General features: G+C 46.1%; 1 protein-coding gene across 1 annotated transcript; it reads left to right on the plus strand.

Annotated features, from left to right (window-relative positions):
• The first annotated feature begins 3,090 nt into the window (after positions 1–3,090).
• LHX9 (LIM homeobox 9) lies at positions 3,091–19,019 on the plus strand. Its single transcript, XM_036388147.1, is given in 8 exon segments — positions 3,091–3,376; positions 4,403–4,437; positions 4,439–4,472; positions 4,568–4,686; positions 6,378–6,580; positions 7,338–7,693; positions 12,952–13,154; positions 14,301–19,019. Coding segments are annotated over 8 exon segments (1,437 nt in total). The 5' UTR covers positions 3,091–3,147; the 3' UTR covers positions 14,559–19,019.
• The last annotated feature ends 207 nt before the right edge of the window (positions 19,020–19,226 follow it).

Here is a 19,226-nt window from a genome sequence, read left to right on the forward strand (position 1 = left end):
TTTAAATAACGTATTTTAAAATAAAAAATAATTTTCAAAATTGAGATAAAATAAACCGCAACCTATTTGAATACTGAAAACTATATTAGCTACATTTGGTGCCACCACCAAGAGATGTAATTCTATTCAGATTTCCCTTCTTTGTGTCTAGATTTGTTGCAGTGCCCGCGGACTTTACAAACAGATGAGACTGATCATTAATAGCACTGCTCTCCACCACAAGCTCGTAGAGCAGAAAATAGCGTTAGGATTTAAAAATAGACCTGGCTTTAACCACCCGACTTGCAGGCAACAGGATCGTAATCCTGTTGCTGTTATTACTACGCGCTTTAAATTTCTGGAAATGATTAAACTGGAAGTGTCTTGAAAAGTTCAGGTGCTGACGGAGAGGGTGTGAAGCCCTGGTGCCCTGCGGGGCGGGAGGCGGCTGGCCCGGGCAGTGCCCCGCGCCTGCAGCCGGACACGCCACGGCCTCAAATGCGGCAGGCGAAATCCAAACCGCTTCTCCTCAAAGAACACCTCCTCCTCCTCCCCACCCCCACCCCCCGCCTGAACACCCTCCCCCTTCTCCTAATTATTGTTGGTCAATTATTAATTTGCATATAGACCTTGTCCTAAATCCTCCGAACTAAACGCGAGATGGTTCACGCTGCGATGGGCTTTAGCCCGTAGCCCGTGGCCAGGGAGAGCGCGGGCTCGGTGGCAGAGCGGATGGCAGGGACCGCACGCTGAAACCTTCCCAGGGCACACGATAATTGCGGAGGTGGAAGGGGCTCCAGCAGCGCCCGCGAAGCTGCGGGCAGGGCTGCAGCCGGCCAGAGGGATGTCCGGGAGCTCTCCAGCCCGGCGTGGGCAGGCAAACGCTGTACCTGTGGAAACCTCCACAGCGATGTATCCCCCGTCCTCCCCATCAGCTCCCCGTTAGCTTGGGGAGTTCGGGTAGAGCCTTACAGAAAGGAAAAGACCGAGAGCGCCTATCACGTTACTAAAATATTCTGAATATTGCACATCAGAAATTCCTTCTCAAATGCTACGGCAGAAAGAGATAAAAGAGCCCTGCGATGAGAAACTGTCGTTCACAGGAAAAGTGCTAATGCCGATGGATTCATGAGGGGCAGGCTCGTAGATTTGGATTTTAGGTTCCCTGTCGTGTTCTTTGTGAGCTCTTCTCTCCCCCACCCCCCAAGCAAACCAGCAAAACTGTATGGAATCCCTCGTGCTATAATGGCAAGCTCTCGCTACCAGCCTGCCTTAGAGCAGAGGAGCTCCAGTTCACAGCGAGGAATGAGATCTCAGGAACATTGAAATAGATTTACCTTGATCTCCTACAGGCCTTTTGGAAATTGAGAAGTCACGTTTGATGCTAGCAACAAACTTTCAGTGTCCCTTTAGGTAAGAAGTGGTCTGCCAGCATTAGGATGTTAATCAGAAAACGCCTTGGAAACCCCTGGCCTCCTTTACTGGAGCAGCAGTAGCCAGTAGCGTATCCTTAACCGTACCTGATGGAGCAGAAAGAAAGGACCCTCTAATTAATTAAGTGTGTCTAACCGGAGGAGGCTCAGTCATTTCTGAGTTTTGTTATGAGTTTGCCCAATTACTCCTAACGGCGCCGTCGAGCTAAGGTAGAGACGGGAATTTAGCAAGCAATATTTTCCGTGTCTCTGCCTTGGGTGCCTTTGACGCCGCACCTGCAGAGCGTTTCGGTGAACCCGAGACAGCAAACGCGAGATAAGTGGGGGGAGAGGGCAGCGGTGCCCGCACCCGAGGCACCCGAGGCGGGGGCACAACCTGCTCGGGGGGCACAGGATCCCCGCTTTAGCTTCCGATCGGACTGGGCCCAGTGGCAGCCGGGGGCTTGCCCCAGACCCCTCCCCGCTCCCGGCGGGCACGATGAGTTTGACGGTGCTCAGCCCGGCAGAGACACGGTCACAGCGGGACGGCGGCGGCGCTTCCGAGAGGGCTCTGCGGGGCCGGCCCGGGCGGGCGGGGGTCGACCAGGGTCCTGCCTGGCACACGCCGCGGTGTCTTTGGCAACCCGAACGCCACGGGAAATGCAGACCATTTCCAGGAGAGCACATGCAACGTGAAACAGAGGCAGAGTGAGTTACCCCGACAACAGAACTGAAGGAGAATACAGAAAAATTTCCTTCGAAGGGGAAAACACCCAGAACAAACCCTGAACGTGCTTGTAGAGCGGAAAGACTACATTGCAACGATTAGAAACAAACTCGTCTCTAAGGGAGATGTTTTGACCTCTGTCGATAGCCATCGCTGCGATTCCCCGAGCCAGGCGGGAGCAGGCCGGCGGTACCTGCCGGGCGCGGGGCGAGCGGGGCGAACCCTCCCGCACAGGGGTTCGTCCCCGCCCGCAGCGCCACCGCCCCTCCCTTCCCTTCTCTTCGCTTCCCTTCCCTTCCCTCCTCCTGGGCCGCTCGACAAAGCCGCCGGCCCCGCAGCAGGGCTGGCCCGGGCCCCGCAGCCCCGCGGGGGTGCGGCCGCGCTCCCGTTGCCCGGCGGGGCCACAGGGAAGCACCTCCGCCTGTCTCCCCGGGCAGCCGGGGCGTCGCGGAGCGGCGGCGGGAAGGAGGAGGAGGATTGGGGATCCCGAGCGAATAGCTCCCGTATCCCGGATTGAATCACCTTGTTTATTTTTCCTGATGTCTTATTGCGCTAATTGACTTGTTTTCTCCAAGGAAAGCCTATCTTTTCCTCCTCCTTCCCCACACACACAGATACTTTTTTTTTTCCAGTCCGGGAGTGCTCTGCAGAAGACTACGGTTTCTGGAGGGATCTGCCCTTTTCAAGGGAGATTCCCTCAGCCCTTTTTGAGACTCGTTGGTTTTATAGCTATTACTCTCTTATTAAAATACACACATATATACAACACATTGATTCCCATCCAAAAGGGCTAATTACATTACTTACAGTAAATAGCAGCCCTGCTGTCCAGGGTCTAGTGTGCCAACAGAGAAAAAAAATCCCGGCTTATTTCACTTGATTGACTTCATCTTTGTGTGAAATTGTGTTTTATGAGCTGTATTCTGGCACTCGGAGGAATGTAACAACATTCAATCTGCAAATAACATTAATTTTAGCTACTTATGGGAAAGAGAGGGGAGGAAACTTGCTGCCTGAATCTTGGGTTACATGGAAGAGGTGACTCGAGGAGCCCCTGAGGATGTCTCTGGGATGCTTTGGAAAGGAAGTGGGGGCTGGGGTACTTCTTTCACTAGTCGCGCTAGGGTTTGGTGTGGAGTGTTCCCCAGGGAGCAGGGAGCGCAGGACTGCCTCCAGGAAGATCCTTCAGTAGGGATCGAGGTGTCAGGAAACAGCCAGCAGCTGTTTCAGGGAAAGGCAAGGAAGAGTGGTGTGAAAAGTAAGTAGGAAAACCGGGAATGGAGGGGAGGGAGAGCAGACAGAGAGATTAGCCTGGAAGGAATGTATCGCCTGGTCCCCTGCACACAATGATCGCTCGCAGCCCGCGGCCGGGGAGCGGGCGAGGGGAGAAGGTCCTGCTAGGGCGTCCCCGGCCGGCCGGGACCGGCCCCGCGGAGGGGCCGCATCCTGCTGCGGATACGGGCGGGGGCACCGCGGGGCAGCAGGGCGGGCAGCGCCCCGGGAAGCGCTCGAACTGCCCGGGCCGCCCCTGCTCCGCGGCTCCCCCCAGCCTCAGCGCCCCTCGGCGGGCCCGGGGCGCGGGGAGCGCTGCGGCCGCTCCGGCCCGGCTCGGCTCGGCTGCCCGGCACCGGCGCTCCTCTCCCTTCTCCCGCTCCCGCGGCGCAGCCAGGCACGGCGGGGCCAGCCCGAGCGGCCGCCGAACGGAGGTTCCCGCGGCGCGGCCCGGGGGGAGCGGGGCCCCGGGGGGGAGAGCGGGCCACCCTGCCCCTCGCCAGGCGCCGTCGCCGCCAACTCCCGGGACTCCGTGTTTGGGGGAGGTAATAAATCCCACCCCACCCACAGCCCCGACCGTAATGTTTGTCACTGCTTGCCCATCACTAGGGGTTGAGAGGAGTATGACAGGTCTTTGTTGTCTGAATAAAAATCAGTGGCAGCTCAAGGGAGAGAACTCCTCCTACTAAATTATCAAAAATGGGCTGGCTTTAGTCTCTTAACAAATTGGACAGAGCTCCGGAAAGCAGCAGTCCCAAATCCAACCTACAGGCACTGGGAACTTTAAAGCAACCAGGGACTGCTGAAAATAGCACTTCTTTTTGCTTTCTTTGTATTCAAAACTATATCCTTTCCCGACTGATTCTACTGCCCCAGGTCCAAGTCTCTCCAGTCAGAAGCCCCCAGCTCTCCAGAACAGTAACAGATCCTTTAGCTAGCTTTTATTATTTTATTTTTTAAACTAATTATTATTACATTTTCTCCCCCTTGTTTGTTTTCTGCACATCTTCAGGAAGCCCTCAGTGCTTGCGCAAAGAGAAGCTCCTATTTGCAACCTCCCTCCCTGCGCTGTGCGCCTCGGTGTAAACATTTTGGATGATCTAAAGACTCTGGGGTCTGTATATGGAAATAGTGGGGTGCAGAGCAGAAGAAAATACTTGTCCTTTCCGTCCCCCAGCCATGCTTTTCCACGGGATCTCCGGAGGCCACATCCAAGGAATCATGGAAGAGATGGAGAGGCGATCCAAGACCGAGTCCCGCCTGGCCAAAGGGGGACAGATGAACGGCCGAGATACGGTAAGAATGGAGCTGGCGCTCTGTGCAAGGGAATCCCTGCAAGCATGGACCCGCATCGGGACAGACCCTGACTTTGGGGAAGAGAAAGACGCTGCTTCCCTCTGTCCCTTCCCTGCCACCCCTTGCTTGCGGAATCCCTTCCGACGCTCCCTGTAAACCCACCCGTACCGCTGGGTGCTGTGCTGGCCAGGCTCGGTTGTACATTTGTCTAATCCATGTCGCTGCGTGTGCTCTCTGGATTAGCGGGGAATCTGTTCCAAACCGTAGCAGGGACGGGGTTTCAGCCCTTGCGGCGGAGCAGCCTTTTGCCCCCGCGGCTGCCTGCGGCCGCTCTGCCCCTGCGAGCAGAGCTGCAGCTGGAGCTCCCGAGGTGTGCTTTATTTTTATTCTGCGCTTCTGGCACCTCCTAAATTAAACCTCAAACCGCGTCTACTTACTTTTCGTAACTGTCTTTGGTTTGAAGTGTGTGATTGATAGAGAGGCACTGCTCTCTCTGAGTGTTTTGCCGGCCGACTACTTTGCTTAGAAAGTAACATCTCCTCTTTACTTAGTCAAAAGGACAAAAGTTTTCGGATATATACTAAGGGATGGCGGAGAAATCGAGTGTCACGCTGTGCTTTGTGCAAAGCGAGATCTCCCTTTCTCCAACTTGTAGGGCTTCCGCCGATCGCGCACAAGGCTCTGCACACAAAGTAACGGCCTAGAAAACTGCTTTAAGGTTTTGGGACAGAGGGTCCTTTACTCCCTCTCTTAAATAAACTCATGCTTTGTTACATGAGGATTTGCAATGTAAATTTAACTCACCTTTGCATCGCTAAAAAGAAAAGGGAGCGACGAACACAACTTCCAAAGACTGAAAAACGAATGCAGAGTTACCGCTTTAAAACAGTTGAGACATTTAGAACAAGATGTTTGGGATTTTTTTCCCCTGTAACTTTATCAGCAAAGGCTGCCCCAAGTTTCACGGCCGAGCTTTTGTCTCCGCCGTCCCTCCATCTCCCTTTGTCCCGACCGGCACTCCTCGTGGGGAGCAGATCAATGGGAACTCGCAGAAGTTTACGGAGAAAAAGATACTGGCTCGAGCTGAAACCAGCCCGTGCCACCGCTCTGCCCACGGCCCTGGCCGGGCTGGTGAGCGTTCATACTCGCTGCTCTTTACACTATCCACCTGTCTCCTTTCTCTTACTTCTGTTTTAAAAGGCCTATCTTTAGAGACGCGGTAGCGGCTCGTTTAAATACGGGTGAAAATTTGCCATAGAATGAGTACAAGCCTGAACCCTCTGCCATAAACTTTAGGAACAGCAAACCGGTATTTTTCTACTTTAAAACGCTGTTCCTGTGAAGTGCTTTAAGATTACAACGCTAAAAAACGGGGAAGCCTCAGACTTTAAGTTCAGAACCTCAGAAAAGAATGGGCTCTGCTTTTCCTACTGCGGCCTAATCCGTTGCTTTCACGTATTGAAATGACACGAGATCGTAAGGAGAGGTTTATTGTGAATCACGGTAAACACTTTACTAGCGGGGATGGTCCCGGTTCTCCCTTAAACTTCCCGCCGGGAGCCAGGAGTTTGGTCCCAGAGAGCCGTGCCTTTGTACGAGCCCCGAGCCCTGCGCAGGACCCGTCCCCAGCCCGGCCTGCCTGCCTGCCTTTCTCTCCCTGTCTCATCCCTTGTGGTGTGGTTGTTTTGCAGAACATGCCCCCCATGAGCCCCGAGAAGCCTGCTTTGTGTGCTGGTTGTGGAGGGAAGATCTCAGACAGATATTACCTGCTGGCTGTTGACAAACAATGGCACCTCAGGTGTCTTAAGTGCTGTGAATGTAAACTGGCTTTGGAGTCAGAACTCACCTGCTTTGCCAAGGACGGCAGTATTTACTGCAAGGAGGATTACTACAGGTACAGCAATCAGTCCTCATGGGTTCAAAACACATCCCCTCAAAAGGCACTGTGAACAGAAACGCTCTTTTCTCCACACGGGCTTTCAAAGGTAGCTTTTCGCAGTCAGCGATTCCTTAATCCTTAGTCCCCTCAGAAAAGTCTCGCACGTTTCCAAACTGAACGGGCCGTCAGGGCCCGCGCTGACTGAGCATGTGTTGCGGTGCACAAACAGGCGAAGGCTCTCCCGCTGCTCGGCGGTTTCCCTCCGTAAAGACCCGACCGAAATTCCCCTCCGGGCGCAGCTGGCCGGTTTTCCCGAGGCCGGAGCCCGCCGCCCCGCCCAGCCCCGCGGCCGGGCCCGGGGAGCGGGCCCCGCTGGTCCGTGTGTTAGAGCTGTCCCGCTGGCCAGCGCCCCGCGGCTCTCCTCGTCTTGACAGGAGCGCCAGGAGAGCGGGGCCCGATTCCCCCCGCTCCGGCCCGCCTGGCCCCGTGCGCACGGGCAGCGGCAGCGCCTTCGCCAAAGTCCCGGGAGAACGGGTCAGCTCGGCGGGGAGGGCGAGCCGCTCCCCTGGGACCTCGGGGCCGGTTCCCTGTGGCTGTCCCCACACCAGGCGGGCCAGGGGCCACAGCCGGTGTCACGGGCCGTCCTGGGGCCGGGGGACGCGACCCTGTCGGGGACAGGCTCCCTCACGTGGCGGGGAGGGAAGGCGGGAGGCACCGGGGCAAGCTCTGCCTTCGCCGTTCTAGTTGATGCCCACTTTTCTGTTTCCTTCAGAAGGTTCTCCGTGCAGAGATGTGCCCGCTGCCACCTTGGGATCTCAGCCTCGGAAATGGTCATGAGAGCCAGGGAATCGGTTTATCACCTGAGCTGCTTCACCTGCACCACCTGCAACAAGACTCTGACCACGGGCGATCACTTTGGCATGAAGGACAACCTGGTTTACTGCAGGGCCCACTTCGAGTCCCTTTTGCAAGGAGAATACCCCCCTCAGCTGAGCTACACCGAGCTGGCTGCCAAGAGCGGAGGGCTGGCCCTGCCTTACTTCAACGGCACTGGCACGGTCCAGAAGGGGAGGCCCAGGAAACGAAAGAGCCCTGCCTTGGGAGTGGACATCGTCAGCTACAACTCAGGTGGGAAACACACGCCGAGTCTGCCTCCCGCTCCCCCGAACAGAGCGTTCTCGGGCTTCCCCTTAGCCAGGCAGTGCGTGAATAACTCAGCCAGGCCAAATCTTGCTTAACCATTGGAAAATCAAACAAACAGCCCTCTGAGGGTTGGAGCATTTGCAGGAAAGCTAACAGCAGCCCTCCTCAAAGGCTGTCTTTGCCTATTAATGTCAAACACCCAAACTTAGCCACTTCCCAGGGTAAAGACAAAAAAAAAAAAAAAAAAAGAAAAAAAAAAAAGGAAAAAAGAAAAAAAAAAACCCCACAAAACCAAAACACCCAACCCAACCCCAAAACCACAAAAACCACATAGCTTTCTCTGCTGGAATCTCAGAGATGCAGTTATCATTATTTATATTTGATTAGCTAAAAATATTCACTACTTAAACCTCAAATTAGGAGTAACTAAATGAATCAGAAAAACTAGAATAAAAGTTATAGTATATGGTTCCTAAAACACCAATGTAGTATGCATACAACTCAATTTATATATTGAATTTATAGTGATTAATTCTTCAGGCTGAATAATTCTGTTTTACTGACACATAAATGATCAAACTGTACAAGAGATCAACGAATAAATGTTGTTTCCTGTAACTAAACCCTAACAAATGTAATTAAGGAGAATGATTTCTGTTCTCTCAACAGTAGGAAAGGAACAAGTGTGGCCCTGTATTAAATATCCTCTATAACTCCAGTCACTTGAGTACCCAAACTGTGTATAAACAGTGCTAGTGGCCAGAGGTACAGGAGTTTCAGGTATGACCAAGCAGTTGAGGCAGAGCTTCATTAGATTAAGGACGAAAGCAGAAAGGGTAAATACGAATTGGCAAACTCCCGACTCCAAAATCGTTTTGGGGAACCTTAAGCTTCCATGGACGGTAACGGAGGAAAGAAAGCCGTGGGAAGCAGGAGTGATGCAAGGTGTGCTTCCCCATGGAGCCGTCGCGGCTGGGGCAGGGAGCCGGGGGCTCCGGGCCCAGGGCTGCGGACCGCTGGCCCCACCGGGGAGCCGGGAGAGGGGTCAGGGCCTCCCTTCCGACAGTCGCGGGTCGGTAACAGTGCCCCGCTCTCGGCCCGGAGCTCTCTCTCCTGCACCAAGTTCAACCCGCTGCCACTGAGATCCATAAGGAACCTTCCACCGCCCCGCTGCCCTCCCCACCCCTCCCCCGGCACCTCCTCTGGGGCCGCTCGTGAAACGGCCTTTAGCTGGGAACCAGGGGGCTCTGCAAGGCGATTTCATCTCCTCTGATGCGTAGACCTTGGAGCCAGGGTAATCACTGCGCTAATTGTTCCTTGTTAATTGAAGATGACATTGGAATCCCTGGCTACGGAGCGGCTTCCAATCAATCCTGAAAGCTGCTAAAGAAAAGGGAACCTGTAGCGCAGCCAGGATTCATTCAACCCCAGCTTCCAATGGTGGATTTCCCGTGTGCCCGCTCTCCGCTCTGGTCTCTATCCCTGGTCCACACAGCATCACCCTATTCCTCAGATTTCTAAAGGGAAATAATCCTAGGGACAATTTAGCGCTAAAATTAGAATCAGAAGTTATGGTAAAATGAAGAGTTGTGGATATGATAAAGCTCCCCTTAAACTTCAGATCAGGACTCGAGAGAGACATTATTTGCGAATGCTAACATAATCTTTGCGTGCTGGTCTTAAAACTTCCCTTCTTTACAACAATGGGCCATATAAGATGTACCACTGACTCCAAATCAGATGAAAAAGCACCACCCATTATGAAAACACAGCTCATTGCATTCAGAACTCACAGAATCCTCCGGGCAATGGAGAGAAAAAAGAACAAACCAAAACAAATCAACAAACGCTCTGATGCTTTGGACTCGGGGTAGATGGCTGAGAAATCCCTTCTGTTAGGGCCGTGATTTTATTCTTTTTTATAGGTATTATCTAGCTATGTCCAGGGTTGACACATGGTCTCGAGAAAGTTTGCAGCCAAACCGTGCATCCGGTGCAAACGGCTCCAGACCATTGACCCACTGCGGCCCAAATCCAGGAGGAGGAAAGCGAATCTGGAACAGCTACGAAATGAGTTGCAGTAGATGAAACCGCTTCTTGAGAGAAAAAAAAGTCTCTAACTAATTGGCAGTCACTTCCCTACACACATTTTTCGTTCTCTGCCCTGTGACTCAGTAAGTGCTCTTGCACGTAATCATTTACAAAGGGCAAGCAGTCCGCAGAATTCAATGTCGGATGCGCGGCTGCCGCCTTCCGAGGGAGCAGCGGGCCCCGCAGCCGCCGGCGGTGTCCGGGCCGTGTGGCGGTGCGCCGCCCTGTCCCTGCGGGGATGGGGACAGCCATGGGCAGGGGCACAGCCCTGCCCCGCACACCGCCCCGAGCCGGACACCGCCGCGCCCGCAGCCGCGCCCGCAGCTCCTCACCCGGGCACTCCGGGGCTGGGGGCACCGCGGCCGTGACCTCCCCAGTGAGCCCAGTTCCTTCCCAAACAGTCCCAGCCGCGGTGTCCATACCATGTGCCAAGCCATTATGGAAAACGACCCGGAGCTTTAAAAACGAAACTCCGATGGAGCCAACAGTTTCACCCAGCTGAGCATGAGCATGTGTGCATTCACAGCCATCCAGCAGGCCCTGGCTTAGATTTGTGTGCACATTATGTTACAAGGCAGCTGAGCCCTGGTCCAGAATGGAAAATCAGACTCTGCTGCAGAATCTACAACAGCTTTCCTATTCTGCATTTTGTTTGCTAGTTTAATTTCTTTTTCACAGCCCCTCAGTTGTAAAGTGGAAACACAACAATAAATAACTCAAAATGTTATGAGGTAGAAATCACTCATACTTGCAAGCTGTCTGGAATTAATGTGAAAAATGGAAGAAACTATTCAAAAGTACTTAAAACACTCAAGGCTTTCTCTATATTACATCTTATATCATATAATTAATATATATTTTAAGGGAAACTGTGTTGACTTAGAGCTTAGAGGATATGGAAATGAGATGGTGAAGAAGATTTCCTTAGGAAAATATTTTACACGTCTGTTCCTCAAAGAGCTATTTACTTTATTTCATTATGTGTGTGTGTGTGTGTGTGTGTGTGTGTGTGTGAAAAACTATGAAGAGTTCACTTAAAGAATTCTTGGCAATAAGAATCAAACTGTTCTAGCTCTTTTGAAAGCAGAAATTAAACAACCCTCCAATCCTGCAGCAAAGAAATGAGCAGTGTCTTGCCTGACTTTGTGCTTTCCCTTAGTTCTCCAGGAGATAGCTTAAGACTCTGCTCTAGGATGTGGCCAAACCACACAACACTGTATAAAACAGAGTGAGCTATAATCATTGTATAAACCAGGATTGTCTGAAGATACTTGGAGCCCTCTTCTCATTTTCTCTTGAAAATAAAAACCAAAATAAAGTAGACCACCTACAAAAAGAAAAAGAAAAAGAAGACAAAAGAGTACAGAAACAAAGGCAGTAAGCAAGACAGAGGAGCCTGAGGAAGTTTGTGTTGCTGCTAAAAGCCTGAGTGGCCCAAGGAAAACAACACAAACAAGAGATTTGCAACTCTGAAGTAAAACCTGAGGATTGAATTCTGGTACTCTGATTTATGTCAGCTCATAAGTTACAGCCCACGCAGTTTGACTGAAGGCAGTGTGATTGCTTGTGAAAACAAGTAGTAAATACAATCCAAATCTGGTCTGAAATTGTTTTTAAGGCAACTTTCAACTCCTGGTCTTTTCAGAAGTGTCATCTTACTTTGTTTGAAAGTACAGATACACTTCTTACCAAGACTAGGAGGAAAGCTAGCTATAATTAAATATTCACCTGATTTTCTGTCAAAGTGTTGTCTTACCAGCATCTGTTCATGTTGACTTGCCTTATAATTCAAAAGAGAAAACACCTTCAAGAAGCTTTTTATTTTCTTGTGGTTTCAAGTTGCTTTGCCTCTGTTTTCAGCACTGCTGACATCAGTCTCTCTGTATTGTGTGCCTTCCCTCTTTCTCTTCTCTCTCTCTTTCTCTAAATTAGGAATGGGGATCAGCTAGGCCTTGCAAATAATCCAGTAACTATTGGAAAGCAGTTCAAAAATCAAAATGAGCAACTAATGAAACTGTCTAATTTACAGACATTCTGAAACATTTTTAATTAGCTCTTCTTTAATTAATATTTCCTGCTATGATGACACCATTAATTTTCTTCTGTGTGACTGAACTATCTTTATAAAATGAGATCCTAGAAATTGCTAACACTTTTGTTTAAGCTGAAAAGAAAAGCACAGATGCACTTTTTACTTTTCTTTTTGCTAATGCTGTAATTTCTTTCTCCAATATGAAGTAATGATGCCACCATCTCCAAAGAGCTGCAACCCTTGTGTACAATTCACACCCAAAAACGTGTAATCTGAAACAAACTTATCTGTCATAGACACTTCGAAAATACTGAATCAGGAAAAAAAGAGAAACTCTTCAAGTTTTGAGCTCCTAGCTGCTTGCCTGTAGAAATATCCTAAACCAGCACTAGCTAAGACCTACTGCTGATTGGGATTGGGGGTCTGAATCAAGTCTTGATGCAACTGCTTCCTGGATATGTTTTATGGATGAAGGGCTTCAAGCAGTTCATATAAACTCCCAGGCAGAGTCCAAAAGCATTCATTTTATCAGCGAGAAACTCAGCTTTCTTGATGAACTGTCATAACAAACTTCCCTGCTGTACATCTCTTTTTATAGGTGCTTGTGGTTTGGGGGAAAAGCTCAGGAACATTCAAAATGCTGGTTTGACCTTAACTCTTCTCTCAAGCTAAGAATGTTTCAATGAGTAAGATTTCAAAATCTGAATGAGATTTCAAATGACTCAAGTGCCCAAAGCAAAACCATCACCGCAGGGAAAAGACTTGTTTGAAATAAATGCCAAAGGAGAGAGAACTTTCAAAGTCTTCCCTCAGTAGGTACAGGCCTGGGGGACATAGGATAAGTATAGGAAATGACAATATTCTGGATCACTTTTGGTCTCATCAGTTATCACATCTGTACTTATCCTTGTACTATCTTAGTCCTTCCTTCCTTCCTTCCTTCCTTCCTTCCTTCCTTCCTTCCTTCCTTCCTTCCTTCCTGCCTTCCTGCCTTCCTGCCTTCCTGCCTTCCTGCCTTCCTTGCCGCCTTCCCTCCTGTAACTCAAGGTTTTTGCCTTGATTCATTTATCCTATATGATGCATGGCACTAAGTCCTTTTTCCACTTTGTTTATTTGACAGGTTGTAATGAGAATGAGGCAGATCACCTGGACAGAGACCAGCAGCCTTATCCCCCATCCCAGAAAACAAAGCGCATGCGTACCTCCTTCAAACACCACCAGCTTCGTACCATGAAGTCCTACTTTGCTATCAACCACAACCCAGATGCCAAGGACCTCAAGCAGCTTGCCCAGAAAACAGGCCTGACCAAGAGAGTTCTGCAGGTAAGAAGCCACATGATAGGCTTGACAGAATTTTCCCCTGCTAGTGAATAGCCTTTCCCTTATATGTAACTATAGCAATGTATGTAGAAATACTTCTGCTGGGTGTGTCCCTAGTGGGTGTGCAGGGGGGTATGGTGTTACGTGGCAGAAGTGTGTGTGCCTTATTGCCCCGAGGCAGCCAAACACCAAACTGTGGTTTGTGATTAGCTGCATCCTCACCATGAAGAGAATGTCTTCAGAGTCCACCCACCCAGTAGAACTCCCGGGGTGGGTGGTCTCTCTGTGGTGACTGCACTAAGGATAGAGGTGGCAAATCTACTGATTTTATGGGTGAGGCCTTTGGGCTCCTCTGAAGGAGTTAATGTGGCCCCTCAGTAAGCAGATCCCTGATGTGTTTGAAGTAAGCTTTGACCAATATGATCCTCCAGGACCAGCTGGCTCCCCCTCCCAATGCTTGTTAGATGACTGCTTTCCTTAAGGGCCTGCATAGTCAAAAGTCCCTGTGAAGGACAGCCTAGGAAATTATGTTAAAAATCCCTATAAGGTCTGTGATAGCTCAGTGAAGTTTAAACGAGGTGTGTATTACATGCAGAGTGCCAAAGAAGGGCAGTGAGTGAGATAGAAGGAGAATCTATTAGCGGCAATTCCTGTCCGTATTACATGTCACCTCAAACACTGCCAGTGAACCTTACAGAACAGAAAGACTAGATGACCCATATCAACAATCTGTAAGACAGGGACGGTGTAATTACCCCTCCTTCCTCTCCAGCCTTTTCAAATAATCAAGGCAAGCTTTCAGCCTTGGCAAAAATCTGCTCACTCACGCTTTGCTTCAGTCTTTGTGTGTCCTGACCTCAAAGCTACCCAACTCAAGAAACACTATGTGGCCATCAAGAGAGTTGCTCTCTTTGGGTGAGCAAGCAGATTTTTCTCGAGGCTGCTCTCTGAGGGCTGTAAGCACCTGTAGCACTGGGCCTGTACACAGAGAGTCAGTACCACCAGTAGCAAGAAAAGCTATAGAATGACTTAGGTGATGTGCCACACAAAATCAAACATCAAAAATGAATTTAAAAAGCGAGAACAAAGACAAAAATAAACAAAGCAAAACAAGCATCGGTAAAGAAATCCATTGGGATTGGTTTGCAGGTTTGGTTTCAAAACGCAAGAGCCAAATTCAGAAGGAACCTTTTGCGGCAGGAGAATGGGGGTGTCGATAAAGCTGATGGCACCTCGCTCCCGGCACCGCCCTCAGCAGACAGCGGCGCACTCACTCCACCCGGCACTGCGACCACTTTAACAGACCTGACCAATCCCACTATCACTGTAGTGACATCAGTGACCTCTAACTTGGACAGCCACGAATCCGGGAGCCCCTCACAAACTACCTTAACGAACCTTTTCTAACAGTTCCTTTTTTTTTTTAATTCTTACTCTTCATTATAATTATTATTATTATTATAATTATTATTATTATAATTATTATTATTTTCAAGCCTTTTAAAAAAACAAACAAACAAACCCACAAAATATTTGGGAAAATAAACAGCTTGATGTGTAGCATCTGCAGCCACCTGGCAAATGAGTTTGAAGTAATATGTTGCTATAATATATGAACATTTATTGTTGGTAAATTGTACTCAAATTCTTTAAATTTATCAAATGACTGAAGACAAGGTGATGAATCATTTTAATAAGTGCCTCTTAAAATTGTATGTTACTTATTTCCAGAACCTTGAAAAAAATTGATTGTTTCCCCCCAAAAAAAGAAGATTCTATTCTCCCTGATAACCAGATAAAAACCATTTTAATTATAGCCAAAAGAATGCTGCTTCAGGATTGTATGTTCACTTACAGCATTTAAGAACCCCAAATTCAATTTTATTTTCATAATGCATCCAAAAGTTTTGTACTATTTATTTTTAAATGTTGGAAAATAAATACAAAGTGAATTAGAGTAATCATGGAAACAATCAGACTGGAAGTACCAGTGCTCTTTACTAATGCAGTAGTCACAAGCTGCTCCTCCTGAGCACTGGGGAGTCTCACTGGGATAGCTAAATGCTCCTCTGCCAGTTCTGCACCCAGCTGGGACGTCCTTGGCCACCACTGAAAGCCATTCCTGATGGAGGACTTGGAGAGAGACCCAGAGATGAGAGCACGTGTAGGTGAGGATGGCAGGACCAGGCCGTTGGTCTCCAAATTTGTGCCCCACATTAAGGAGGCAAGATCTGGAAAAAACCCTCCAGAGTGAGCTCACTCCTATAAGAATGTCATTAAAGTAACAATAGCAGAGTAACAATGCAAGTGGAGAGTCCTACAGATCTGAAATGCTGCCTAGGGAGGGGTTTTAATTTTTGTCTGTCAAGCAGCTCTGAAATTTTGGAATTAAAAAAGATAAAAATTGCAGTTGGCGATGTGGCTTCGATGCCGTACCTCCAAAGCAAACAAGAGGTTGCCCAGTTACTTTAGGGAGCACAAAAATAATTTTCAAAAAGGTGTATGCATGTGTACTATTCAAATGAACTTTTGACAAATCCTACTTTTTTTTTTTTTTCAGGGAAATGGAAATAAGCAAAATATAATTTATTAAGATGTTTAAGGAAAAAAAAATTCAGTACAATTTATTCATTACTATTTTGAATTTTCTTTAGATGTTTCCTGAGATTGTATCAGACACTTTGTTTAACACAGGAACTTAAAATCTTTAGTTAATTAATATCTCTAACATATACTTTAACTTTTTAAACTTTGTATAAAAGAAAAAAATGTTAGCAAAAATCACACAAAACCAGGAATTGGCAGTGAATAACTTCAAAGCCGATAAACTCAGAAGCCTTGTGGATGCTGATCTGAATACATTTCTTAGTTTACAATAGTGATCTTTCTTTTTTTAGTTTTATTTAAGCTAAAAGTCTGAATGGTCTGGGCAGTGGTGAATGTTCATTTGTATCCTTTTATTGTAGTTGAACACCAATTAGATTGTGGAGAGTCTCAGAAAAAAAAACGAACAAAAACCAGTCAAGATCTATGTCTTGCTTTTAGTGGATTGTTAAGAATAACTTTGCACATATACCCCACTTTTTAGACACCATCAAATCTCTTTTTGGTGGTCAAAGTGGCTATTTAATATATTTTAAAGGTGTCCTTTTTGGCTGTATAAATGTGTGGTTACATATTGACAGTTCACTGCCCACATTAAAGTGCATTATTGTAATTTTTGCTCAGGGTTTTTAGAAAATTAGCACAGAAAAGTAGCTTATTTTTAAAAAAGATGACGGAAGAGATGTTAACACTGTAATAGAAGAAAGGTGTGTTTGCCATTATATATTTAGCAAGTATGGTTATCATCTTCTACGGATATTGAATCTTGACTTTTCCTATTTCTATTACCTTATGGGCATTTACCACTAACCAGACCAAAAGACCTTGGTAAGGCTGAGATCTTTATTAATACACTTTTACAGGTAAAAATATTGATACTTATAAATTTTGTTCTTTGACAGAACAATATATGGTACTAGAGATCTACTTTATTAAGTAGACTAATTAAAACTCAGTTCTACTATGTGCCTTATGATATACCTTGGGAGTAAGTTTGTGAAAAATCAGGATATATGTGTTGTTTGTTAAATTAACTGTTTTAAGCCCTTTTGACACCTCACTAGTTTTGTACTGTTTTACCTCTTATTTCTGAAACTCTTTTTATGGTGTATCCTGTTAGAGGGGACAAACATGTCATAGAAAGCAGTTGTGCACTCTTTCAGATATAGTTGATAAATCCAATAATCTTATATATTGAGCTTCGTGTTTATAGTACAGTAAGTGGTCTAGCAAAATTGTCCATGTTTCTTTGTTTATTGATAAATGCATTGTATAGAAACTATTTCCCCTAAATATTTATGGACCAAACAATTGTGATATATCCTATTAAATTTGTGTGAATAAACCATTTTGAATCTAAGGAGTTTTATTTCCCATCAGTTTTTGTTGGGGTTTTCTTTGGTTGGGGTTTTTTGTTTTGTTTCTTTTTTTAAAATTTAAGGTCTACATGTACCCGTCTGTCTCTTTGCTTTTATGGTACCTATGAACAATTGGTATTAAACACAGAAACACGGCCTTTTAAATATTTTAAAGTACAGTTCCTTCTTAGGTTTTCAATTTCTTCATATTCAATGTATATGCTACTGCTGTGCTGGTACAATTTAGATTTTAGCCTTTTAACCTCCTTTTTTGAACATGCAAAGTAATGCCCCACTGATTTGATACTGAAACCCTGTCTTAGCCCTCTAAAAGAGCCAGAAAACTAGGAGCTAAAGTAATTGCATGACAAATATAACCTAAATAGTATGATGAAATGAATCAAGATTTAATGCTAGGTATATTGAGCACAAAATAGAATTGCAGACCCCGAAAAGCCAGGTTGCTCTGTAGTTTAATAAATTGTCACTATGATTTCTTTCAGGGAGAACAAATCATGGGGCATTACAGCCAAACATCCCGACGTTTGAAAATTCCCTAAAGTATTAAAAGAAGGGGAAAAGTTTGATCGGAAATCCACTGCAGTGAAGACAAAGACAATATTAGGTTATGATAATCATACATTTAAAAATCTATTGAGCCAAAAATAAAAACAAAAGACTCGATGTCATTTCCTGAATGTTAACAAAACATACGTTATTTTATGGTGTCTAATTAACAGAACTGAAGGCTTCAACAAATTGTGTGGTATCAAAAACAAATTTAGAGAACCTATGTGTAAAACCAGAGCAACCTGGCAGCAATCTACCCAGCCCATATTCGAAGAAACCTTTTCTTTTTTAAAAAAAAAATCACATTTGTCAAGCACAAGTACTTGTAAAATAAAATCTGAGTGCATCCATTCCACTTGCTTGCTAATGTGTACTAGTCATATCTGTTAAATGGATTTTTGTAAATTCAAGGAGAACTTTTCACTCATCCGAGATCATAGGAATCAAAACCCAGTAACTTTAGTACTATTGTTTCAGAATTAATTTTTTTAAAATGAGACAACTCTGCATGCACTTTTCCATCTGTCACATATAGTGTACATTTCTGTATGATGAATTTCTCTTTGATGTTTCTTGTATAATACCTTTCATTAATAAACATTTTATTTGATGCAAACATAGTTAACTTTATGTAAACACATAGCTAATTGTTCCAACTAATTTAAACTTTTCTTTTGAAAGGAAGCAGTACAGTGCAGTTCCAATATGCTAATATATATATATATATATAAATATATATATATATATATATAAAATCAAAAAGAATGAGGTAGCAATACTATTGCACAGTGTAAAATTATTTCCTTTGGTGTTAATTTTTTAACTTCTTGTATAAAACTGACTTGTTTTAAAAAGAAATTCCCATCAGCATCAACAATAAAACAATCCCCAAATTCTTCATCAAGATAAGAAAACACGAGCAGTACAGTGTGTACTTTACACAGTGACTTTAGAGTACAAGGATATAATCTGTGGGTCCCTGAGCTGTTTACATGGTCACTATGCAATGAGCACATTTGCTACATAAAGTTGGTCCTAAGATTCCCTGTCCAAAACACAGATGATTTTTACAAGCCAACAAGCAAGTGTAACAATAACCAATTCTTAGTAATGAGGTTTTGTAACTGTTAAGCAACTATTTGCAGAAAGATTTTTTAAAATATATTCCTATTTAGCTGTATAGCCAAAGCATATGTAAAACAAATTAACATATAAAAGACTTGCCAGAAAATCTTTCATTAAGATGACATTTTTATTATATACTAATGAACCCTATGTAAACAATGTAACTTTTATGAATGATGGACATTAAATATTTCACTTACGTGTATCCTCAGCATTTTGCATGTTTTCTTAAACCTTTCCAGTTTCAGAATTCTAAAAAGAAAACCATACAACTACTTACAACATAGCACAAAGTTATGTACAGGTTACTGCAGCAATCTCTGGAAACCAGTTACTAGGAGTGTTCTAATGGCAATAAAAAGGTATCATTTATTGGTGGTAATTATGGGGAGGATTGTTTAAACAACAGTTTTATAGT

This window comes from Molothrus ater, chromosome 9, assembly GCF_012460135.2.
Source record: "Molothrus ater isolate BHLD 08-10-18 breed brown headed cowbird chromosome 9, BPBGC_Mater_1.1, whole genome shotgun sequence".
NCBI classification, from domain to species: Eukaryota; Metazoa; Chordata; class Aves; order Passeriformes; family Icteridae; genus Molothrus; species Molothrus ater.